The sequence below is a fragment of the Topomyia yanbarensis genome, chromosome 2 (assembly GCF_030247195.1).
Source record: "Topomyia yanbarensis strain Yona2022 chromosome 2, ASM3024719v1, whole genome shotgun sequence".
NCBI lineage: Eukaryota > Metazoa > Arthropoda > Insecta > Diptera > Culicidae > Topomyia > Topomyia yanbarensis.
This window is the reverse complement of record NC_080671.1, coordinates 124,273,174-124,300,641: the sequence shown is the minus strand read 5'-3', so window position 1 is coordinate 124,300,641 and position 27,468 is coordinate 124,273,174. Positions and strand designations below refer to the sequence as shown.

Below are 27,468 nucleotides of genomic sequence, written 5' to 3'. Positions count from 1 at the left end.
TATCATTTGTATGTGTATTTCAATTTATCAACGGACATGCAGTCATAATGATTACGTTAAACTATTATAACCAACTTAAATAATTATAAAAGACGGTGCTTTGGAAAACCCACAAACCTACTTTTCCAAAACGAACGAATTTTCCATTAAGTCAAATATGGGAGTACAGTTATAACCGGTTCATTATATCTAAATGACTTTCTGTGGAAGCTAGGACGCAACAGAGTTGCGTTTTGAGACGACCTTGATGGTGCTCGAAAATTCTTCAGCGATAGGTAGATGCGGTGCATCAATTTCGTCTTTTTAGGAGATTTTTAACGAACAATACTTGTTGTGTCTTTCTCCGTCATTCCAGTGTATCTAGTCCTAATGTTCAATATGGATCATGATGCGGATATAAATTCTATGGTAACCTTTTCAACACTAAACGAATGAATCATTTGTGTATGAGTTCAATTTGCTGACACAACCTGATGGTGACCCCCAAGAACAGATTAGTTTTCAAGATAGAACAGACAAAAGAACAGTAAAGGGCATTTAGAAAATACGAAGCAGTAGAATCTTTCGCAACCTTAGCGCTAAATACTTTTGCAGTAAATAGTGATCCATTCCATTATGCAGATAAGATTAGCTTTTCTAATACTCTAGCGGCCGGCTGTTTGGAGAAATTGCCTACATAGGTTACTCTCGGTAGCTAGCTGCCCAGAGCTTAACAAATCAAAAACTATCTTTCTTTTTTTGAGTGGCTGTCAGTGCTGCGAAAATTCAAAATCAGTCAGCTATTTCTGGTTGTATTTACCTAAAACCAACATTCAGATTCACCGCCTCCCTCATTCATTAACTTTTCAACTGACTGAAATTTCAAGCAGCAACGAATGCTTGAGTACAGAAGAAACATAAATTACTTCATCAACCAAATCATTTTTTCCGATGCAATTCTAATGCGTGCAACTGTTAGTATATATTGTCAACTTAGTTAAATTTACCCAAAATGAAGGCGTCTTCTGCTGACGATATAATCGGCAGACAACTTACATGACATGGTAAAGGGAAGGTTCTTTCAGATTTGATAACAAATTAATCGAAATTTGAAAATTTTTGTGCGCTAATGAACTGGTATATTTGACAGCCGCTCAAGAGAAAACTTTAAAGCTTCACTAGTAATCCCATCTGCTTATAGCTTTGGGAGCAAAAGATGTCCCCACATACAGATAATCAAAGTCATACATAAAAAAGTGAGCATAATGAGTTGTGGTCGTGAGTGGCGTAATACTTTTTAGTATTTCTGTAAAAGAATACTGAGAGCATTTTCAGGGGGATTCTGCACATTGTGAACTTTCCTATCCAAGGTTACCTGACACCAATTTTGAGCGGATACACCATTTTGTCCCGTGCAGTGAAATGTCCGTTCCTTGCTTACCGGAGTAAGAAGTCCTTGAAACAACCAACCTTGTGCTTTAGTTGATCCACGCATGACAAACTCGAATCAGTGACTACACCGTCGATCTCAACTTTGTGAGCGGGTATGTAGACGTAGTAGTACTTCATAAAAGACAGAGTATTACAATCATGAGCTTAGTTGGGCAAAATATCTGCCACTGCTGAATTTGTTTCGCGTCAGCTCTTTCGAAAGCTTGAGGATACTTTGATCCGAAGAAGATTGGGTATGGTTCGACCGAGTACAATGTGTGATTTTAAACTGAAAGTTAGAGCTTTTGATGATGAATCTTTTTCGATATCCATTTTACCAAACCTCTGTTAGCAATAAATCATAAAGGCTGCTTTATTTCACGTGCACGTGCAAAAAATGGGTGGATTATGTCTGGGACACAACCGGAATGTCGTGATGGCACATGCAGTGATGATTCGAATGTCATTAATCAGTGTAATCAATAATTACGAACCAGGTCACAACTCATAAAAATAGTTTCGATATACAGCTGTAGCACATCGAAAAAAATCCCTGTCGATCGGAAAATATGTCCTATAATATCATGAAATATAGAGATCTGGAGTAATCTCAAAAATTGGCTTTTTGGGACATAAAGTTTTTTGATTGAGATGCGACCTGAGTTTGGAAATACAGCTTTAAATTTTTTCTATGTCTTAGATATGCATGAAACGTTGAAATCTGGTGACAATTCAAAGAAAAAAAATCGAGGTGACACTAGATCTTGACGCTTCATGACATTCTAAGCAATTTTGCATCAAAGCTACGAATTCGATTTTTGAATATTAGAAGAGTTCTTGGTGTTTTTGCACGGGTGAAAGTTTTCGCATTTTGGCCGCTATCATATCTGATTAAGGTAAAAATTCGCTTAGAGACTTTTTTGAAATGTCTGGTTATAAAATTCGATGGTTTCTTTTTTCCCATAAGTGCCAATACTCATATATGCAGTCTCCTGAATAGATGCTTACATAAAATGTGCGGCAGTCAAACACGACCGAACTTCGATCGAATATTTTGGAAAACGGGTCGTTGGGTAATTTTACAAGTTTTTTATCAACGGAAATAAATATAACGGTTGGTGAAAGGTTGAACGACACAGGCGGGTCGAATTTTCTAAAAAAATGTCAGCTCAGTAAACTAATCTACATATACAGTCTTCCGGAACAATTCTCCGTCTGTCGTCTTTAAATACATAGGGTTTACTGATTTCCCAAAGTCTCCCGAAGAAAATGCTCCGTCCGTCACCTTTAAACACCTAACTTCGAATGATATTAGAGACAAATCTGCAACGAACGTACATTTAAAATTTCACACAACTTTAGTGTTCTATTGCTGTTCCATACTAATGGCTTTACCCGGAAAAAGGATAAATAAAATTCATTAGATTGTCTTATAGATACCTAACTTCATATTCATCGCGACATATTCGCTGACAATGCTGCTAGCGTAGACAAATGAAGCAAGGGATGCAAAACTGATTCTCCGCCAAGAGCGCCAGAAGACCACGCTACGTCTCTGATAGGAACATCCTGTTTGTATTGTCAAATGTCGTGATGGCATGCGTTGTTTTGAAATGTTTTGTTTCTGAATACGTTGATATTTATATTATGACGAAATTCAAAATGGCCGTTGCAGAATGGCAGCTCGTGTCGAGCTCTGCACACGATAAATCGTTTCCGAATTCCAAGCCTGTAGCCTTTTGTAGTGAATTGAAATGAGTGATGATTACCATTTCTTAAAATTTAGAAAACTCGACAAACTGAACGTGATACCTAATAAATCTGTGTCTGGCAAGCATTCTGCGGATGTGGCAAAATGATTAGTTACATTTGGGACCGTCAACGAACAAATCTACAAAAACAAACTCTTCCAAATCTTTCTGTGCTGAGGTCTCGCGAAGTCCTTACACTGTTATGAGCAGATTTAGCATCTTCCAGATTGTTATTATTTTTTTAATGTAGAGTAGAATTTGGCATTATTTTTGCTATATTATTGCAGAGGTGGCTCGTGTTGCGCGAATTAGACATATTATAGATGACATTGTTGACTACTGTCATTTCGGCTATTACCGTGATCAGCTGTATTAGTTATGGCGTCGATTATTTTTTTGCGTGTTGTTCTGCAAAAATGCCTTGTCTTTCGTCCTCAATACAGTACATTTAATAATTGTACAAAAAAATGGGTGGGTTTTTTCTTATGCAAAAATTAATGCTGCACACAAGTTTTATGTTGGTTTTACGCTATTTTTTCTTTTGAAAAATATGGACATCAACATAAAACATATGGGTAGCACTATAGGTCACTGCTATAAAGTAGACTCGAATTATTTTAGTGCGTAATTTTGCGCAAAATACCCCAAAACGAAGTGAAGAGGATATAAAGAACGCAATAGCAGCTAGACAAAGTGGCACAAGTATTCGATCAGTCTCTAAACAATTCAAGGTTCCGTTCGAAACATTACGTGCTCGTGTGAAAGGAAAGTGCTCGCTATTAATGAAAGCGCGTCTGGTATTTCGCGTGAGTTAACAATGTAATAACAACACTTTGTTGAAGTAGATAATCGAAAAAACATCATCGAAAAAGAAAAGGAAAAGGAATAAAAAAAATGCTCCGAAGCGCAAACGTGCTCGTTCCACAGCGAAGCAACCACGCTATCCGGATTGCACAACTTCCATTTCACATTCTGGTGACGACGAGGACATCTAAGAAGTCATTCACAGGTACAAAAACGTTTTTAGCTGACGACTGTTCATTGGAAGAGAATATTGTGACTATTTCTGAAGTTGGATGTCGACTCTGTGCAGTTTCATCACATCAGGAATGCTGTACTGCTTACTATCAAGAAAATCCAAACAAATCTAAACGGGACATGTAACTGCGTATTACAGTAGTTCATTAACTACTGAGCTATATTTAACACTGTTTGCATTTTAAGGCTTAACGTCTACATCGCGATACAGGTGGCTGTCAAACGCTGCTGAAAAAGGAGGAAACGTCAAACCCAACTAATATTGCATAGCCAAATGATTTAATTAAGCGAATACTTGGCACATGCATTTCCAATTTCAGTTAGCTCAGTTCGAAGAAAAACGCAGCATTTTTGTTAATCTACCATTCTTTGACTTTAGAGCTATGAAAATTGCTCCCAAAAATTTAATAGTAACATCAACGAGTAACGTTTAAAATCATCAACAAATAATTGTTTCTATATTTCGTCAGTATTGTGAAAATTCAAGTGTATGATACGTTACTGATAGGCCGGTAGCAACGTTTGCCCATATGTAAACAAAGTTTGTCAACTACTGATATGACTACATGTGAAAACCGCATCATTAAAAATATTTAATACAAAAGAAACTTCGCGCTTAGTTTCTGCAAATCACCTTAAACACATCATGAAATATGAAAATTATCTTCTGGTCTAGACAACGTTCAAATGGTGGACGATAAACCAACCCTACTACATCATTCCTCCGTGGCCAAGGCACACAAAACATCCTCAAACAACACTATGCATCTAAGAAGATCGGATTACTTCATGTTAATTCTGTCAGGTTACTGCTACATTATGCAAAGGTTATCAAGAGAAACGAAACGCTTTTTCTTTTATTTCTAGCGTTCAAATGTCCTCTGATCATTCCTATTGCCATTACAATACGTCTCTTTTAGAAAATTCTTGGATCGAAACTTTGTGATATGAGGTTTCATCATTTTAATCGCTATTAGCTCTATTGGAGTCTTGCGCATGACAGAGATACTTGTCATAAATTTTTTGGATCATCTCAGATCAGCTTGCGTGTATAATGCTATATGGTGGTGGACACTAAACTATGTTTTTACCTTTCTCATATTGTTTTGATGTTTTCCCCTTACAAACTTAATTATTCGTCATTTTAAAGAGCCTTAGAGTGGCATATACAACCATACAATTCGGAAACATCCACTTACGAACTCTTTATTTACGTAATACAATGAAAACTCGTTTTTATCAGCCCCCTTGGTTTATGTTAGGTTGACAAAATAGGAACTATGAGAATACATTTGTTTAATTCATTCTAATAAACCTAATCTTTAAAAATATTCCTCTTTAATCCCTAGGTAGAGCCTCATAACTCTGACTGGCCGAAAAAATCGGGTCAAAAAACTAATAAAATTGGGGGCTGATAAAATCGGGTCTTCAACGTATTCGATTAACGTAGCTTTTTTGCGAACTAAATTCTAAATAACGAACTCTTTTTTATGAACCAAGTTCGTAAAATAAGTTTTAATACGTGCATACCGTATGAAGTTGTGTACAATTTAGCATTTTATTAGCTAAATATTACTAATAAAAATTGAGTATTGTCGGAATGAGGTTGATGAGTACATGACGGAAATGGATGTATGAAGCTATTTTGGAATCTAAGATGGCGGCTTCCGGTTTGAATAAATTATCTACATCCTTGGCAATATTATATATTTGTAATAGGGTTTACCAGTAGATGACGGAAATCGATGTCGGAAGCCAATCGAAAAACCAAAATGGTGACTTTCGGTTTAGGTAAATACTCTTAACCTCAACGATATCAGTATTTCTGAAATGGGGCTCGCGAGTAGATGACGGCAATCGTTGTCATTTTGAAACCATTTTGAAACTTCCGGTTTGAATAAATTCCCTATAACTTTAGTAATATGCATATTTTCGGAATGGGGTCGACGAGCAAATGACGAAAATCGATATCAGAAGCCGTTTTGAAAATTAAAATGACGTTTTCCGGTTTAAATAAATTCTCTATAACCTTAACAATGTGAGTATTTTTGGAATGGTAAAATTATGTAGATATATAGTGATAGATAGTGGTGATATAGCCATAGAAAATTTAGCTCAACCGGAAGTCGCATCTTGGCCTTTAAAATGAGGTCTTTGATCGATTTATACCATTTACTCGTCAAGTCATACCCTTACAGTTACGGGTATAGAGAATTTCGCTTGATCGGAAGTCGCCTTCTTGGTTTTCCAACTGGCACCAAACATCCGTTTCCATAATCTGCTCAAGTCCGTTCCAAAAATACCGATATTGTTAGTGTTATCGAGATTATTGCTCAACCGGAAGTCGCCATCTTGGATATCAAAAATGCGGCAAGCATCCATTTACATCATTTGCTCATCACGCTCGTCCCAAAAATGCCTATAATATAAGGGTTATTGAGAACATTGCTCTACCAGAAGTCGCCATCTTAGGTCTCAAAATGACACCAAACAACGATTTCCATCATCTACTTGTCAAGCCCGTTCCAAGAATATCCATATTGTTGCTATATTCATTAAATTTTGAGACTTCTCTAACACCTATTGAATGATAGCGGCCCCTTAGTTCAATAGTGCCCATCGGCCTCTAATGGTCTCAAGACGACATTGATTGCTCTGGGACCCTGAAAGACAGTTAGCAGAGTTGGAGCTGCCATTTTTTTTAACAAAAATTTATACTCAATTGATAGAATGTTAGCTCTCATTTCCAAATAAAATTACCATACATATTTTAATAAAATGCAACTTTTATGCATTTTTCATGCTTTTTCGGTAGTATTCTCCCGCTAACGTGGAACAAACAGGCTTTATGACATGGACATAAACTGTCATTGGAGCGTGGGAGCAACTACGGTGAAGACAATAAAAGAAATTATCTAGACCTGATTATTTGAAAACAGTAGAGTTTTGCTCAGAAATAAACACACAAAACAGATTGTATGGGTTTAGCAGTCACTGACAGCAGTGAAAATTGTACATCGCCTAAACTCTGATGAATTGGAGGTTTATTGCACCTTCTTGAAGAAATTGAGGCTTGAAAAAGGAGGAATAAACCAGCGAAACGTCGGAAGCGAAAAATCGTGTTTGCTTCTATAGCATACTGGTAACTGCGAAAATGCGTAGTATATGTCCAATACCAGGGCCAGCGGAATACGTGACTAGTATGGGTAGTACTACCCATTCGAAACTTGCCGAGGGGGGAAATACCTACTCGAAAGTTTGGAACAAACCAAAACCTGAGATTAACCACATATGTGTCGCGCGCACACAATACATGCGTCTGAAACGTACAACTTCATATTTTTCTTCAGATGCAAATTTCTTAGTTTTGCAACTTAAATTTTTTTGAAAACATGGGATAACAATTAGGATTTGTTTGAAATTTGAAATTATTTTACATTTTGACACATCTACATCTCCAAATAAGGACTTCACATCGATGCACAAAAAATATAAATACAATTTTATTCAGAGGGTGCAGTTGGAAATATTTGTTAAGACTATGATATTCAATTAATAATTCTTAACCAAGAACAATAATTTTGTTAAAAATTGAAAAAAAGAGAAACACTAGTAGGCTTTTCATAAGGAAGGCATACGACATAGTGAGGGATTGAATCCAGACCATATCAGATAAAATGAGGAGAGGGTGGACAACAATGTCAGGGAAAAAAGAAATTAAACTTGCTTTAAGCGTTTTAGTAAACGGAAGATCACTATCAGGACATCATGAACCGGATCACCAACTTGCTTCCTTAGATTCGTTGGAAGCTCTTAGGATTAGATTTACAAGTAGGTCAACCAAATGAGAAGAAATAACCAAATTTGGATATCTAAAATGTTTAAAAAGATGTGTATGAGAGACATACCGAAGTTACAATTGTAGTTTTATAGCACGCTACAAGTACAATCTAAGTTTCATGAGTGGCTATAAAACCATTATAAAACCCTTATTGTTACTAGGGTACAGGAGATATTCGGACTGGAACGGGGCCGAAGGAATTCGTTTTAACGGAAATCTGGCGCTAGAGCACTAGGCGCACGACCAGACAACATGTTCAATGCCGCGATAACCGTCACCATAAGCGCAGAGACCGCTCTCCACGACACCAATACACCGGAGATGCACATTCAATGTATGATTGGACATGACCCGAGATATCACCCGAAGGAAGTCACGATCTTCATCCATCCCCTTCAACCAAGGTTTGTTGATGCCTTTGGGATTCCTAAACTTTCATTGTACTACGAAATTTACCAATTTTTTAGCGATAAGAAATACTGAAAAAATAGTGGAAGTTACGCGATCTTTTATAAATATCACTTTCTAATGCCTAAGTATCCGCCTAAACATTACCATTCTAATCTAAGTGTCCCCTTTCGTATTACCCGTAATGGAGCAGTGCGAAAAAACCTAAACTAATATTTGTATCCGGTAATCTGGTACAATTTTACAGATAAAGCACTCAGAAACTCCCATAGTTTCCCCAGGAAATACAATAAGTGCTTTCCATGCTCCATCGAACGGAGAGCCTGCGTGGAATTGTAACGATGTGGGTATGGTTGTTGATAGGTAAACATAAAACATATGTTTTGTGGTGATAATATTTGCAGCACAGCCTTTTTTGTGATTGCCCTCACCAATTCTGTCACAATAATTAGGATAAAACCTATTCATAGCTCTTATCATCTCACGATCTTACGGTACAACGCTTAGCGCGAGCATCTTTACTGTCAGATAAATTTTTGTATGTAAAGAACAATCGTTACCTTTATATACAGTATTATCATTTTATTGCAAAACATCTGTTGTCGTCGAAAACGGATTCGTGTATTCCGACCAAAGGTTGAATCGAGTACACAACATAAGACCTAGTCACCAGACGAAATATTGTTTCTCTCGTTAATCCGTCGACGAACCGGTGCCAATAACTGCGTTTTTCAGCTTTCAACAAGTTTTTTATTTGCGTTTCTAACGTCACGTATATTTGGAAAAATTCAAGTGATCCGACATTCAAAAAGTCCTCATAGGACCTTTTCGTGTACTCGTTTCTTCTGACCTTTAATCATAGTGTAGAGAACCAAGCCAGTCAAAACGTTGTACACTTCCACCGGAGGAATTTATTGTTTTGATTCGATTGTTGCGGATATAATGGACTCGTAGCTCTTTCAATCAATGGCCACACTAATTGTAGCACTTGACCGCGCTAGTGGAGTAGGCATTCGTGTCATTTTCACCGTATTCCAGATGATCATATTGAAATTGTTGCGAATATCATGCTGTAATGTAGATCGGCTATCATCGTGAAGACAATCCCATGGCATACCGTGGGAGTTGAAGTCTTCTAGAACATGCTGAGGTACGATGATTATGGAAACAATGTCAATAAGCTTTGATATGGACTTGACAAACGATAATAGCACGTTTTGATGCCCAAAACGCTCGTCCATAGTGTTTTCTCGACCCTGCCGGATAATGGTAAAATTGTGGAAGATCTACGTCAGGTTTTACACAATGCAAATTCATTGTGTAAAATCAAGGACAAGAATAGGACTGAAATAGACTTGGATTTTTGAACGTCCCATGTAGACTTCCCGAGAGCAGTAGCCACTTTTTTCGGTGTTTGTAAAAGCATCCATCAAGAAACACTCTTAGGTTTTCACGAGGAAGCTTAGGAGAGAAAATGATATTCGAAAATTTATAGGCACAGTAGAAGATGTTCCATCGATACGATTGTCAGAATCTCACTCTTTCGTGAACAAGAGAACAAAGAAAGTAGTCACGGTTGGTGGCGTAGCCCTCTTGAGCATTTTTTTCGAAAGGTTCCCCAATATAATGTTTCAGTTTTTCCCCGAATAATTTATATGCGGGATATGTCTACAGTTCATTAGAAGCCTCTCTACAGAAGCAACAATTTTCATGATATTCTCAATTTCCATACCGTGCCTTGTTTCTACTCATTGTATGGCTCATTGTTTGCAACGACGACAGTTTATGCGACTCAAAAAGCAAACAGGTAGACGAAACCCACTCAAAAGAACAAAGTTGGAAAGAACAGATCAGGCGAAAGGCTCGATATGAGGCTGATGAAAAATAAATTGTTTTCTTATACTCCTGGATGTTTGCTTAACGTAATTGCTTGCATACCAACATTTTCACTGATTGAAGCAAAGGGTTCTGGAATAAGCCACCCCATATTTCGTAATTAAGGCCCTCTTGGTGGCTACACCATAAATCTATACTTACCGGGCGGATACGTAGACGATATACTACTTCGTATACGGTCGAGTGTTGCTTAGTTAGATCACCCGATATATTGATGATGTTGAATCTGTGGTCTGGAAGTTGACCATTCAGGGGTATTAGATAGATATAATTTGTATTGAAAAAGAGACTTATCGGCGTTATTTTTGCCATCGGGGACCTCTATTAAGCATGAAAGGATGTCGGTCGTCGAAGATACCTTCCCATTTGTCAACAAGAAGTGGAAAATTAATGCAACGAAATTTAACAGAATGGAGTAATTGGTACTTAGGTGTGGAACATTTTGAGTATCAGTAATCGACAAACATATTTTCGCTGAGCCGTTGGTCATACAATCCATTAACAAAGGGTGTTTCTAAATAGCCACATATGGATTTTCATTTTTACTTACACACGCCATGTCTGAACTTTCGTCAGTACGGGTAGAAATCATTTCCAATCTTACTACCCACTCGGGAAGGAGTGTTCCGCCGACCCTGTCCAATACCAACAGTCAATAAGCTAGTTTTGTTGCCCTCTGGAAAACATTTGTTTATTTAAAATTTCTGAATTTAAATGTCAAGAAAAATCAAACATTTTTATCCAAACATATTGAATATCGGAAATTAGAAATAGAAATAAAAGAAAAGCAAACAGAATAAAAATTGTTCGACCAAAATCAATAATTATTCCAATTTTGCATATTATAGCAATTCAAATTTCTTAAATTTCTACATTGAAAATCAATTGCCATCACTTCCGGTGGCTAAGCTTGATTATGCAGTCCATCTGCGTACGCCTGTGAGCATCCCCAATACTGCTCCAAAATTGAATTGATCCACCACACGCTGATGACGGAACGTTCCATCCAGCTATGTATATTCTGGACCGCTTAGTCCGCCTGTACCCACAAATATCTCTAGAATTAGTCCCGATAACCAAATGGTGCACACCTACCTTGAACGCTGTAGTTGCACGCCCCTCCGGTACATTTGGATGACTGCAGACTCTTGCCGACACAATTGATGGTGCTCGAATCGTACGATTGTTTGTCGCCACTGCTGCTGCTGCCGCTAGTAGACGAATTGGCCACCAGGGCGGCCGCTGCCGAGGACGAGGCAACGATGGGCCCGCCGATGCAGGACCGATGACGCGTATGGGTACAGTCCGGGGCACATTCACTCCACTCGGACCAGGACGACCAACGGCCGGCTGCAAAATTGAGTTATGCAAATTAGGTTGACGGAGAAATGGGATATGGTTCGCTTCTGCCCGGTGCTGTCGATCGAAGCGGTGGCAGAGCGGTGTGCTTTTATGTTTAAGGTTTCTTTAATTCACTCGGTATTGGACGACGAAACGACGAACGAACGAACAAACTAACGGTGCAGGTTTGTGTGGTGTGAGCAAACATAAATACATGCAAGGAGGTGATTGTCCTACTGGTAGGGTGTAGGAGGAAGTTCTATGCTAGCGTGAAATAAGAACGAGAGGGCAGAGTAGGGAGTGCATGCAAAAAGCAAAAAATCTAAGCAATCAATAGAGATTGGATGGTCGATATAGCGAGAATGGGAAGACTTGCAAATCCACAAACACTTCAGTGGCTGGGCGAAGAATAGAAAGACCGTAAGTGTACTGGAATGTGTAAAGTCTAGCGTGTAGCCTACATTATGCGATGGGATCGTATTACTTTGCATAATTAACTGAAATAGGAGACCATTTGAGTCTGGTCTGTTTCCTATCAGTGCAGCTATAAAATTTCTATTGAAGAAAAAAAGCAACTCAACAAAAACGCCTATTGGTTTTAATTAAAAGAGTTTATGCTTGGAGCATTTATGCTTACACAAAGCATTTGCTATTGTCTATGTCGTCGTTAAAATATATTTTTATTAATACTATTACTTAAATTTCCATCGCTCTGTCGGAAACAATAGAGCTCCGAGGATGCTTCGTGTCAACTCTTTCGGTCACTGTCATAATGTCAATGATTTTATTTCCGCTACGTGTCTTCTCATGCAAAACCGTGGGTAAAATGTGGCGTAAAAGTTCAACAAAATCGTTTCTTATGCTGTTCTACATCTTGCACAGTCTGCTCCGTCGTGTCGGTAGGGCATCCATACATTGTGTAATTTTATGATCACTGCTGCTACCATTTCAATTTTACTCCAGATTGTTAAACTGCCATGGCAATCTTCTCAGCATAAGCGAGGACTTGTCGAGACGGGGCGTCCCAATTCTCGTAACGTTCTGCATAATGTAGCGCTTTTTAAACGGTGACGGGTTGGCAGGCGGCAGGCGTCTTCTCACATCTCGTTACACTTTACCCTAAGGAAAACTATACGAGGAGGCTCTCCGCAAAGTAAAGTGTGACAGTTCTAACCTCGGTACCACAAGAACTCACTCGACACACACACTCACATACACTAGCAAACAAAATGTTGATACATAGAAGGCATTCAAAATTAATCCTTACCATTTAATTCGAATCCATTAGGATTTACAATTTGTACGTCGTCTAAAAGCGATGAGGTGAAGCGAGGTCATATCGAGCAATGGTTTAGTTAGTACAGACCGGTGGGTGATGGCGAAGGTTTCATGCGAGCGTGGTTTGATAATGGTGAGTGGGTGACATGACATGGAGCAATTTCCAGGGTTAGCGTCAAATTGGCGAGTGAAGGTGAAATGAAATGGTTAGTTAAGCAGAGAATGGGCAGGATTGAAATTAATATACTAGTGGGAGGTACGGGTGAGATAGTACGGTAGAGAATTGTTTATGCAAATCGTGCTCAAGGTTTTCACGTTGGCGGTATGATTAAAAGTCACAAAACGAAAACTAATCCTGATTTGTAATGGTAACTAACACTAATTACCTTCTGAAAAGGCCATGTCTTAACTAAAATCTAAAAGGTGCAAAGCGTTGCTGAGGTGCCCAAAAGCGCCAGGACAGTGACATGAGATTTGCATAAACGAAGTGCGAAATGGATCGAAACCACTTAGCCACCCCCTCGCCCAATTCGACGGAGGAGGTGTGCACAAACAAACCTATTAACTATGTATATGCAAGCAGTAAGAAAGTGCCCCGAAAAAAACCAACCCGAGAGCTGAAGGTTGTGTTAAAATCAACTTATAAGAGCGAACAAAAAGCTTTTCGATGTTATCTCCTGGGAGCATTTGTCACTCCGTCGCCGCTCGGTGTGGCGTCGGGGTCGTCGTCGTCGTCGTCACGAACAGCTTACCTGTGCAGGGCAGACAGTCCGGAGTGGTTTCTGTGTTGTGGCCAACGCAGGGGGCACCACTGTTCAGTGGCAGCGGATTGTTGCACACCCGAGATCGCTTCTGACCTTGCTTCGGATGGCCTGGACATTTGCAGTCGGTCCAAGGTCCCCAGGAGCTCCAGTCTCCGTCAACTGAAATGAGAGAGAAAAGGGTAAACTGTAAACCGTTGTCTTTGACCTTGACCAGTTTCGAAGTAATACGGCACAAAATCAATTGGAACCATAGCAATAAATCAGCATCTTAGACCCACACTTAATACGTTTAATCCGTTAATTTATGTCTAAGTTCTTTATGTCTGGTTTCTACGACGGATAAGACCCGTATCGGTAAAGACGGGACTAACCGCCGACAAATTAGTAGAGCGTACCCGCGAACATAAACCGTCTAGATGCATTAACATAAAATAGAAATATATTGGAGGATTGCTGTGGCGGAGATAATAAACAGATAAAGACATCATTATTGATAATTTTGGAGCGCATTTTATGGGTTTGCTCTTTTGTAGCAGTCATAAGTCTAGCCCATTGAGAGCTAAACTAATGGACGTTGTTCGATAATTTAAGACATCTTGTTCTGCTGATGCGTTTTGGAGGAGGCGACCTTTGAACGGATTTTCCGTTATCTGCTGTACCATCTAGTGACATCGTGCAGGGAACCGTGCGGGGAGTTAGTAGGGGACGTGTGTTTTACGACAATGCGTGAGCATAGTTTTAGCTCATTCAGCGGCAGTCCATTATGGAATCAATTGTAAATTGAATAAGGAACAATTCTTACAATTCGTCAAAACATAAAGTATACCGGGGCAAGTTGAAATGGAGTTTTCAAAGTTGAAATATGTATCTCTCCAACGCAATCTTAAGATCTTCCTGTCCATCGGGTCTTGCTGACGTAGTTTGTTGCTGCGTATTAAGATTCCTTCTTGAGAGGTGAAACATTAGCTGCGCTGTCTGCTGTAGCTTGGAGGTCATTCGGTCCGTCTTCTCTCGCATTTTCGTTCATGTTCATGTCTTCATCGGTACTGCATTCATGGCGCTTACAGTCGGATGTTCCTATTTGTTTCTTGAGCTTACGGGGCGCTATTGTAAATCCGTCTTCAAAGGCATTTGATTCTTTATTGGGGGTGTTGTTTGTTGGTTTGGAGATATTTCGTGTAATCGTTGTTATTTCCCTTTTGACAGTTGATTTCGTGATTGTTGGGATAGTGTTTATTACAGCCCAGTTCGCAGTCGTTAGTATAACAATTTGTTATGGTTTAGTATATGACGACAGCGGAGTCAAATGAAATATTTTGATTTCATGAATTTTAATGTCTGCACTTTACATATGTTTATTGTAACCCCAATTCTCAGGTATTGTTCCACGTGTCCAGAGGAAGAGGTGCTCACAGAATTGGGAATTAGTACGTAAGGATCTATTCTGGAATGTAGGGATCTTTTCATACACGTAGTAAGACTGGTTTGAACAAATTATTAAGAAAATGTTTAAGAAGTTTAATATATTGAACAGCCCATGACAACGGCCCTCTTTCTAATTGTGCTTTCTCTTTGTGTCGGAGCCAGTGTGAAATGAACGACAGAAACAGTTACTTTCATATTCCGTGCCTTCTCTGAACATAAAAAAATTGTTATTTTAATTCTTGCCGTGGTGATCTGTTGAGATGAGTGAGTCGCAGAAACAAGAAGTGGTACTCTGGCCACATGCGGTATCTAATAACTGTAGGCCTTCTCGCATAAAACCGAGCATTCACGATGTGAGCCATTTGCTAAAGGAAAAAATGGAGGTTACGGAAGTGGCCTTTATCGAGTTGCACCATGTCAGGCTGATCTCTTTCAGCAAATTAGCCCAGGCGAAACCATTAATTTTGTATATCAATTCGAAACACGTGGTGAAACCACATTGCGAAGGACATATATCGAGATGTCAACTGGTCAAGATTCTGGATTATTCTACCCATTTTCTCCTACCTGACCCTGTACCACGAAATTTAATGCAATCGTACCATTACACAGAGAATTCTTCGCACATTCAGTCTGCAATGCCATTACCTGAACCACAAATAATTGCTAAGTTTTAGAAGCTATTCAGGCAATATTGACAATGGCAATAGTTGCGTCAAGTACCTCAAAATCAACAGCCAGCACCATTACTAAAGAAGCTCAAATTTGTTACTCGTAGGGGTAAGAAACAAGAATAAAAATATGAAGGTAGCTACCATGTTGATAATACGGAAGAGTACGAGATAGGAATTAACGACCATCAAGACGCAGTTACAGAGGAAAAATACTTGTGATCCTCGTAAACAGGTCTCAGCCTGCAATGGCTAGTGCTCGCACGAGATCTGCCGAATAACCATTAAAATTCGTTTTATTATTTTTATTGTTTACATCATGTAAATTTAAGGCCCCGTTTAGCGAAAGAATTGAACCAAGCCTAATAGAGCAATGGTATAATAAACAAGTAGAAGAAATTATATAGAAGATCAGACACTCTTTCCACAAAAGAGACAAATGACTCTAAGGTTTTAACCTCTATAGCTTAGCTTAGCTTAGTTGCCCGCCCGTGAGTTTCCCGTGATTGATCATAGCCTGTTGAAATTGCATATTGAACCAATTGTATGATACTTGGGAGTAGTTCATCATATTCAACGTGCAACCTAAAGAGACTAAGATTATAGTATGATCAATAACGTAGATGGCCACGCCCATACAGGTTAATTTTGGGATGGGAAGGAATGTTAGTTTAACACTTGTGACTATTATGACCGAGGAATTCTCTGCATCATCCACAAGTGTCACAGGATAGGATTGGTGTTAGTAGGTAGGGAGATGAATCAGGATGTATCTTGGTAGATATTATGGTTTAGCTAAGTACTCACGCGCTTTGTCTTTTCATTTTAGATCAAAGTTTTCAGTTTTCCAGTAGAAATATGAATCCATTCAAATAGGCATTTTAAAAATTATTCTTCCGGGGGCGTAATGAAAAGATAAAGCTGTGTGGAATATGATAGAGGTCTATTCACCTATAGCCAATATGATCTTAGCAATATGTACGAAGTTGCTCTCGACCAATTTCCGAGAATTCGAAACGAACAATTTGAACTCCGAACAGCCGGCCATCGGGAGTAATTCTTCTTATTAACACTTCAATAATTTTCAAAGTTTGCAGTACAAAGAAAGCGTATAAATGTATAAAAGATATCCCAAATGAATGTGAAAAAATTCACTGCGAAATGATTATGACAAGTTGGCATCTCCACTCTCCATATCAGACACGTTCCCTATAATTGGGTTAAATACCAATTGCAAACGACAGGTTTATTATGCGTAACAAATATAATAAACATTACGACAGGGGATCCCTCGGTGATCCAGAAGAAGAATGGATGGGAGAACAGCAAGACTAGCAAATACCAACTACCATATGAGCGGCACAAATTCGAACGAGTGACGTATAGTACTGCACTGGATGATTTTGAAGAAAGATCAAGGAGTGCGATTTTACGAAGTTCTAGCTTCCGATGACCCTATATTTTCTGACAAAGTGAAGTTCTGGAATGTTGAGATTTTTATCACTGTTTAGGAAAGCAAAAGTATTATTAAGCTAATGTCAGGCCTTCATGAGACCTCAAGAAGTCACTTTTGGAGGTATTCGTAAATATAGATTTGTCGGTAGACGGTTCCAGATTTAATAAAAAAATACCTAATTTAACACATCTACAGATCGCTTGCAACATAATTTTTTTTTGTGCAATTCGACAGCTCCATCTTAGGCCAGTTCAATAAATTTCCTACATGAAAGTTTCCTTTTTTAAAAAAACGGTTTTTAAACCAAGGCTTTGGAAGTTAAATCTTGGCGTGGAAGAGCCTGTATATTGATATATGCTGTTACTTAGTGTAGAATTAGATTTCGTCCTTTACGGCTAATATTCAAACTTAAAACGTTGGTACACAATCGAGAATAGCGAATCAGAAAAGGTGACTATATGTCAGTGATTCACTAAATACAGAATGGATAAAGGTTATGATGTAAAACCTTAAGGTCCGTCCAGGTTAAGTCTTCGGTGCGGAGCAATACCTCGACCTAGGAACTTCTAGCATGTTGTTAGTCGCCTCTTACGACATGGGAGCAGTTCCCAGAGGTTATATTCTTAGCTGAAATAGTGCAAAAAGTTTTCAGTCCGCCGGACACCACACGGCTTGACTCTAAGGTTTTAAAATCTATAACAGAAAAACACAAAAAAAACTCTAGAAATGAGCGCCTTATCGCTAGCGATTGCCACGTTCGACAAAACTTATATATTAGCAATATTGGCCAGAATAAAATTATTTATTTAATTGACAATTTGTGCACAATTTGAATTTCTGTATTAGGTATAAGGTACACTGTACCCTTAGTATGATAACCCACAAGCGTGCTAGAATAAAAAAAATCAATTTCCTGAGAACTATATAGCCGCGAAGACAGTTTTTGTTTTCGTGTCATTTTAATATAACAATATTTTTAAAGACACACAATTTGGTTTTCTTATGAGGCAAGTGTTTCGTACTAAAACACTGTTAATCCGTAAAACCGCAGCGCGATATTTTTAACAATCGTAAAATAAACAATAAAAACATGAACAGGGAAAATGGAGTAAAAAGTACTAAAACAGTGGTTTTACTTAGATGTTAGTTCATTTACTCACGAATTAAATTCATTTGTATGCTACTAGCTTTACTGATATGAAGAAATGTACACAGTAGTAATAAAACGAACAATCGTGATTTTGTCCTCTCTTTCAATTAGATAGCAATCGCTGCTAAATCACACACTAGTCAAGCATTCACAATTTACTTAATGTTGCAACCTACAGCAACATTTTAGTCACTTTCTATGGTTTCCAATTAATATTCATGTAAGTTCGAAAAATACCGAACAGACATTACAAGGCAATCACGGAAAGCGACTAAAATGGTGTGACTGGTTGAATCTATAAGTCAATACATTGGAATTATCGTTTTGATTTCATGTCTTTAATATGTGACAGTCTCTCGATCTTTTTCAGTTCGTTGTGGAATACAATGAGTCAGATGATCAGTAATTACGAAGAACAGAGAGAACATTTCATTAGAATCGACTCAAGATCACCTCTTCTACCTTTTCTACAGGAGTATTTTGGAATTGCGTTCTAGTCCGCTCTTTTCGATTTGAAAAAAAACGAAAAAAAAAATCTTTTCTCATCTTGATGGTAACAGTTTAAAAAACTAGGGTTGGTTAATGTCCTGTACTACTTATTCTTCAAAAACCTCAAATATTCTGAAACTTCTAGACGACTATCGTTCAGTTGAACGATAATTGCAACAGCAACAATCGTTTGCAGGACCTCTGCTTTTCCAGTCAAGATCTTTCCGGTTTGCTTAGAGTAGATGTTGCATAAACGCTTGTAAAAACTTGTCGCCATCATCCTCCACTTGAAATAACTATTCACAATTGCTCACCAGTTCCGTATCAACTTTTGAATAGGGCTAATAAGATTTGTAAACAAACTTTTATTTTGCTGATATCTCTTATTTTGTTATAATTTCAACACAGAAAACATTTGAAATCGATTCTACCAAGGGTAAATGTGTTGATTCAAGTGTATTTTTCAAGAAATCAACTCGGCAGCAGAGTAATGAGCGAAAGAAGTTTGTTTACAAAAATCTCATTAGCCCTTTTGAAGAATTAATATTGAGTTATTTTTAAAAACACCGTTGAAACTGTATTCTACGACTTCAAAAACGGAAACTTTGCGGCAATGAATCAATTGTTTTTAAGTTTAGACTGGGACGCTCTGTTATCCAACTGTGAGTGCAATTATACTGCTATGTCATGAACTCATGTTGTAGCATATTATCAATTCATACTAAAGAAGCTGTGCCGTGAACCAATCTACCCACCGTGGTCCAACTCCACTTTGAAACGCTACAAATGCGCTAAACGTTCCGCATTGAAAAAACTGACGAAGCGACCCTCACTCTACCTTAGATAACACTACTTATACCTCAATAACCGCTATAAACGATTGAAAAAGGCTCTTTACTATTCATACAACCAACATATACAGAAGAAACTTAGGATCGATCCTAAAACCTTCTGGAATCACGTCAACGAACTCAATGTCACTCGACGGGGTTCAAGGCATCAACTTCGTCCGAAATATATAACTTATTCCGCCAACATTCCAATAGCGTTTTTTCTGAAGAAATCTTAACTGATAATCAAATCTCCGAAGCAGCTAATGTCGTTGCTCTGTGTTCTCCAATTGGCTCTCACCATATTATTACATCCGCTACAGTCAGCAGAGCATTTTCTAAGCTGAAATCATCGTCCAGTCTAGGGCCCGATGAAATCCCATCTGTCGTACTAAAAAATGCTCAGTTGGTCTCCAGCTTCCGTTATCAATGCTGTTCAATAGCTCTCTGTCGTCCGGAATGTTCCCTGATCTATGAAAAAAATCATATGTTTCCCAGTGTTCAAAAAAGGAAACAAAAGCGAAATTTCGAATTATCGCGGAATAGCAGCATTATGTGCAGTGTCTAAGCTATTCGAACTGATTGTGATCGATTTTATCACTCATACCTGATCTAGCTACATATCAGTGACTCAACGCGACTTTATGATTAAACGGTCAACTACTACAAACCGAGTATTTTACACATTTTTCATATGTCAATGCTTGACTACAAGTAGATGCCATTTACACCGACTTCTCCGCGACATTCGAAAAAATTAACCACCAGATAACAGTTTCCAAATTAAGTAGACTTGGATCCTTTCTGAACTGGATTCACTCGTACCTAACCGAACGTGAAACGGCAGTGAAAATTGGTGACTGCACGACTCTACCATTTGCTACCAGCTCGGTTGTCATCTCGGACCATTCCTATCTTTGCACTATTTAAACGACCTGAACCATTTACTCAAGTTCAAGAAACTTTCCATTGCTGACGACTGTTTCACCTTTTCAAGAATGCCAAAGACGCAGAAGTCTTGCATAATCTCAGCTGGATGTGTTCACCAATTGGTGCTATGCCAATAGAATGATGTTTTTTTTTAATTTCGATTATAGAGGTTTTAACCTTAAGGTCATTCGCCTCTTCGGGTTGGAAAAATCTCTTATGAAAAATTTCTAACCCTATGTGCGGGGTCAGGACTCGAACCCAGGTGCGCTGCCTACAAGGCAATCGATTTACCAACTACGCTACGCCCACCCTGGAGAAAATGATGTTAATTGCCTCCAAGTGTTCGGTTATATCCTTTACTCGTAAACACTCGACAGTTAATTTCGACTACAATATCTCAGAAATCGTTCTCAAACGGGAATTAGGTTTTACATCAACCGACCTAACCCCACAAAATGAGCCGAATGAACTTCATTTGACAATACTCGGTGGTTTGTTTACTAGGGAGTTACGTGAGTTCGAATATAACAGATGAACACCCGTTGCACTCGCACTTACGCAACTAACAAAGTAAACAAACCACCGAGAATTGTCAAACATGAACTTAATTCATTATGAGTTCATTCGTGTCGTCATCTTGTAGAACTCAATCATACGTTTAAGATGTTAGATTATTAGATCCCAAACTAAACTATTGTGTACACTATTTCTAGGCTGCTAGGATTCATTTTTAGAGTCACCAAGAAAATGATATTCAACGCATCGAAGCCATTCAGCGCAAATTTGTTCGTTTCGCACTTCGTAGACTCCCATGGAGGGACCCACTGAACCTACCGAGCTACATAGATCGCTGTAAGCTTATTGACCTCGATCTCCTGTCTGTACGCCGAGATGTTGTGAAAGCAGTTTTCATTCAGGCCGATTTACTGCAATCTCGAATCGACTGCTCTGAACTTCTGCAACTTTTGGACATCGACATTCATCGTTGTAGTCTTCGAACCCATCCTTTCTTTCGCATTCCGGTAGCCAGAACAAATTATGGTTATAACGGACTTTTCGTCAGTATGTACTGTCTTTTCAATCGCTGTTCCAACGACTTCGACTTTCATTTGTCCCGTTACCGTCAAGAAATCTATTTTGAGCTCATTATCTTGTTAGCTGTAGTCTAGTGTTAGTTCATAGTTATTAAGATTGTGCTGTTAGTTTTAACTGTAGATGTAAGTATCGACTTGTATCATTTGGATATTTGTTATCTGTTTGGGGACCATTCATAAATTACGTAACGCTTTTAGGGGGGGAGGGGGTACAACAAGTTGTGACATTTTGTGACATAGGGGGGAGGGGGAGTTAGCTAGATCGTTACGTAACATGTTTTCACCGAAGAAAACAATTTTTTTTCTAGGAATTTGTTACGTAACAGGGGAGGGGGGATGAAGAAATTTGTGACAATTTGTTACATGGGGGGAGGGGGAGTCAATTTTGGGCAATTTTTGCGTTACGTAATTTATGAATGGTCCCTTATATAAAAGATGAGGAGGTTAGGGGGTGGGCGTAGCGTAGTTGGTAAATCGATTGCCTTGTACGCAGCGCACCTGGGTTCGAGTCCCGACCCCGCACATAGGGTAAGAAATTTTTCATAAGAGATTTTTCTAGTCCGAAGAGGAGAATGACCTTAAGGTTAAAACCTCTTTAATCGAAAAAAAAGATGAGGAGGTTTAATGCCAGCTGGAGAGAGAGAGATAAAACTAAATTCAGCTCCAGTAGGCTTTTCCCTGCTCCCAACTAAATATAAATAAATAAGTGTCCGGGACATAACCGCGAGATTGACGTAGGATTATTCTTTGACGTATCATGTTATTAAAATTCTGTTTGCATCTCTTTTCAACAGCTAAATTTATGCATTAAGTTTGATTCATCGCGTTCTGAGGACTTGAATAGTATTTCGTTTGGTAATTATTTCAATAAAACATTTTTACTATCGAGTTAACCGTATAAAATATATAGAAACATCTTTCAATATGAGCCTATCGTGGTCGGTACATTACTGTCAATAAAAGTTAAGGAGTGCTGACTAGTTCAGTAATTCGGAAATTAAATTTGGCGAATGACCAGTAAAGGTAAGTTTTAGTTAGGATTTTATCAAAAAGCGTGTTTATGTAAATACCGGTGATGGTTATATGATAATCATTGACGAAACCATATGTCATTAAGTTTCCTCAACAAGCCATCGGCGACAAAGTCCTAGGGAAGTGGTAGTAACGCACCACCTTGAGGACATCCGCAGACACTCATTTTTCTTATCTTGTATTAACGATGAGCACAGATATCGGTTGCTAAGTATTGCGTGTATCCAGTTTGTGATGAATGAAGATACTCCATGACCTCGTGCTGTTTCCAAAATGGATTCGAAGGACACGTTAAAAGCACCTTCAATATCGAGAAAAACTCCTAAACTTGATTGCTTTTATGAAAAACTTTTTCAATGTTGTAAACAACATTGTGTAACAGGATGGTAGTAAATTTCCTCCGCACATAAGTGTGTTACATTGCATGCAGCGGGTGCTCGCCCATGCTAACATCCCGAATGTAGTGGACGATTAAACGTTCTACTGATTTGAGAAGGAAGGAGGTCAAACTGATCGGTCTAAAGCTGCGGCCACTTTCGCGAATGAATTTTACAGTTATTTCCCGCCACACTAATGGAATGTATCATGTTGTTACAAGTAAGAACCTTTTTTTAAATATGTTTGAAGTGTTCATATCCTCTTTGTAGTGGAACTGTATTGTTTTCCCGGACTTATACGGAGCAAAACTTTCAATCGCCCATTTGATGGATCGGGTTGTCACAATTCTACGAGCAAATGCCGAAGCATCAGAACTACCTCAAATTGGATTCTGGGACAGTCGTCAGTCATGGCTCCGTACACCCTGGAAAGTGTGCCTCAAAAAGACAGTTGAGTACTACATCTTCGTCAGACGAGTATTCACCATTAGCAGTTCAAATCGAACTGACATGAAAACTTTTCGATTTCGAAAGTAACTTATTTAATCTACTAGTCTCGGTAAGATTTAAGATATTTGTGCAGAGGTTTTTCCTACCACTTTGCTCAGAGGATCGAAGGGCATTTCTGTATACTTTGTTAAGCTATTTCCTATATGTATGCGCAGATTTGTATCTGAGCTACCCCCAATTATGTGGTGGGCATTTGCATCACGGCGGATTCTGAGGGGAAACCCATTTCTACCCACAGTATGATACAACCCTTTTGAAATCATCAGAAGGTGATGGTTCAATATGCGGCAAGTATGCCGAACAATATTTTTTTTATGTTATATTGACCGTGACAGAACAAATATCGCGAATTGTGAGGTCAGATATAAAATATGCGTCAATAGCCCCCCTTAAGTCGCTGTAATATTCGGATCTCGAGGTATCACGAACATGAAACTGAAACATTTGTAGGGCTTTCGATTGCAATAACTTTCTGGAATGTAATATGAATATTTCGTTCTTAATGTCATATGTACGGCTAAAATTGACAGTTCGAAGAATTTTCACGGCCTGCCTCCGAAAAAACTCCACTAACAAAAACTGGGTATTTATTGTCCGGTTTTCACGCTGAAAGTCCCCTGTTAAACCGACTACGACAACGAATGCCGTTTGAAGTTTATAGCCGTTATTTATATAGAATTCAGTTCTTCACCGCCATGGGATAGCATGGACTTTGTCTCGGAACCTACGACCTCGTTCAAATTAGGCACTTCAAGCTGAAGTTAAAGACAACTAGAAATAAATTGACTTGAGATGGCGGTAGATAGCCAGTTGGAATTAACGAACCGCTGAGTTCAACTAGCATCGCACCAAAGCATTCTTTTATTACAGTAACAATCTTCATTCAACATTTTCCAATATAAAATTATTCGTGGGTTGAGCTGATTTCTTACTTCTGAAGCTATGCTAATAATATGTCCAACACAAAAACACGCCGCGAATTAGTGTCGAGTACAGTGTGTAAATCAGAAGCTTGTCCGAAGACTGCCATTAATTTCATTAACTTCAAAGCACATTCTTTTCTCTTTTCGACACTCAACCTGTCTCTTGAATATACAAGTAATTACCTCATAGATTGCAAGAACCCAACATCATCAAGCACGACAGTCCTATTTCAAATCATAACAGCAGCATAAATTAAACTAAACCCGCAATCTTCGAAGAGTTTCTTCCCATGGTGCTCTCACCTGTCAGAAGCCTTTTCATTCTTAGAGTTTTACGACATCCATCTCAGCTCGGCGCTCGGTCGGAGACAAAACCGAATGGCCTTTCGGTTCGGACAGGCTGATTTGAAAAGAATTATGTCCATTCAAAGGCGCCCCGGTCGTGCTGAAAGTGGACCATGGAGGGCCAGAGCACCGCGGGACGTGTAAGGTACAAGACGTCCTGCTGTTTTAAATGGTTGTCAGTTAAAATTATCTCATGAAATTTATCTGTAATTAAAATCACGCAAGCGGCATCGAGTGGGCAAGTGTCTTAGAACAACAGTTGTCGAGTTATTGTTAGCTTGGAATAGACGAACCTATTCTTCCGGCTGTATGTGCGGGAAATAGAGAACATGTCACGCGAAGGTGAGATTTAAGACCCCAGGTGGTATAATTGAGTAAATCTTTTGAATACTGATGGGTAGCGAGGTAATAGAAAACGCTGTTGGAGGTCGAACTGCTGCGGGAAAATGATTGAGCTAAAAATTACATTTCATCATCTTGGGAACTAATTTGTTTAGTTAGCCCATTCATAACGTGATAATCGGAGTTCATAAGGGGAGAGCTTTCCAGTTTGTTTTACTTCATTTCACCACGCCAAGTGACTAATCCCTCAAAATACCCGAACACGCTGAAAATAAGTCGGATTTAATGACACTTTTAGAGACACTATATGAAAATGATAATTTTCATAGCTTCTTCACCACATTCGTGATTTCCTAGCCTGTCTCCGGTGTAAAGTGGCTCTCGTTCGTCGGCGTCTGCCACATGTTTATGACATTCCTTCTGATATTCCCCGTACTAAGCCGAAAAGTAGAGAGGGCTTTGAGCTCTTATCGTTCTTTCACTTCTGCCGACCCTCGCAGACACGCAGTTCATAAAAGAAAAACTTGTCTGTCTGTTCAATTTCCACTCTATCTCCGTCTCTTCCAGTATCACTTGAAGGCTTTTGTGTGGAAAAATTACTCAAAAGAGTCTTTCGTTTTAATCCAGACTTCCCTTTTTTCTGTAATCTCCGATACGAGACAGAGTTCTTCGAGCTCTTTTACACGCGCGACGAACAGAAGCCCGGTTTGCTTTAAGTTTGCTACCATCAAGCATCAGGTCCCGAGTCTTCGTTTTTATTGTAGCTATGTGTGGGACTTCGATAATGGCACTCAATGGTGATGGGACGACCGCGGAGGCAGATTTTCAATTCGGAAGCACCACATCGAAACGGAATTGGAAATCCCTGAAAGTTGTATCTTTGGGTATCCATGCTGAGACTGTCGCGGAACGCCGAGCTGCACTCTGCTGCGATTGCAACTGGTGCAACGGTGAAGGTCCCAGGCAGGGGCGGTGTGGCGGCTTTAATCTTTTGAAGTCGGGTCGTTTCCATTTTAAATTCGGGCTGGAATGATGCATCTGGGCATTGAGTAATCAAAACATTGTTGCCCAAGCCGACAGGTGTTTGTCAATATTGGGGTGCTTTTCGCAGGGAGTTCTGGAACATGGCCGAATTCTTTGATTTGTTCGAATGATTTACCTTTATTTACTTGCGATGTTCGTTGTTAGTTGGATTTTGCTAGGTTGAGAAAATAACACACAATGTAGCATTCATTATTCATTAAAAGCTCCTTGTCAATAATGAGAGTGGAGTAGAAAGTTATAAAGCTTGTTCATAAGAGGCACGACACTCATTCGAAAATAAATGAAAATTACCAAAATCTGGATATTGGTACGAAATTGTTGTTGATTTTAATTGAATGATTATTTAGAAAAATAAGATTATGTTTGCTAAACCTGAATATCAACAACACTCAATAGATCGTCGAGAAGGGTATGAGGTATTGTTCCAGAAGTTCTAATCTTTCACCAAAATACTGGAAATAAACATAATCATCAAATTCCTAGAGAACCGTCAAAAAGTATACTCTAGATTAGCACTTCTACATTAATAATATGGCTTTTAATGTTTGGGAGATGATTGGGCTTGCCATTTATCGTTACTGTTTGGACAGTAATTTCTGATCGTGTTTCACTATGCTATATTTCCTTCTATGGAGGAAATGATTAAAATCATTTTGTACAAAAGAGTACAATATCAACAATACTTTAATAATTCGTGATTATTTTTTTTACTGATTTACTAATCAAACAATCTAGTGGAATGTTTATTCTCATTAGTGTAAAAATTCATAAGTAGATTACGCAGTTAATTTTTGATTGAAACGGAAATGTGGCTGAATGAAATTTTATTTCTAAATAAATTGAAGGCTTTTGATTCCGCGTGAAATTTCGATTACTTCGAAAGTAAATGCATGAGGAAGGCTTTGAAATTTAATGTACATCGCGTCGAACAAACATCACAATTTGAAATTGAATTTCACATTGCTGGTTAGCTACAACTGGCTATCGATCTCTAGATGCATTCAATGTTATTTAAATTACATCTAATGGATCGCTACAAATCCATTCGAAAGGCAGTCACTTCACTTTCAAGAATAAAAAAACAATAAACGACCTCCGTTTGACAAATCCCATAAACCATACA

At 38.6% G+C, this 27,468-nt stretch overlaps 1 protein-coding gene across 1 annotated transcript in view; it reads right to left on the bottom strand.

Annotated features, from left to right (window-relative positions):
* The window catches only part of LOC131680735 (netrin receptor unc-5-like), a 1,096,742-nt gene that overhangs the window by 343,978 nt on the left and 725,296 nt on the right, over window positions 1-27,468 (bottom strand). Inside the window, exons 8-9 of the mRNA XM_058961442.1 lie at window positions 13,716-13,886; window positions 11,440-11,694 (exon numbers count right to left, since the gene is read on the bottom strand). Of these exons, the coding sequence (XP_058817425.1) occupies window positions 11,440-11,694; window positions 13,716-13,886 (426 nt within the window). The remainder of the gene's footprint in view (window positions 1-11,439; window positions 11,695-13,715; window positions 13,887-27,468) is intronic.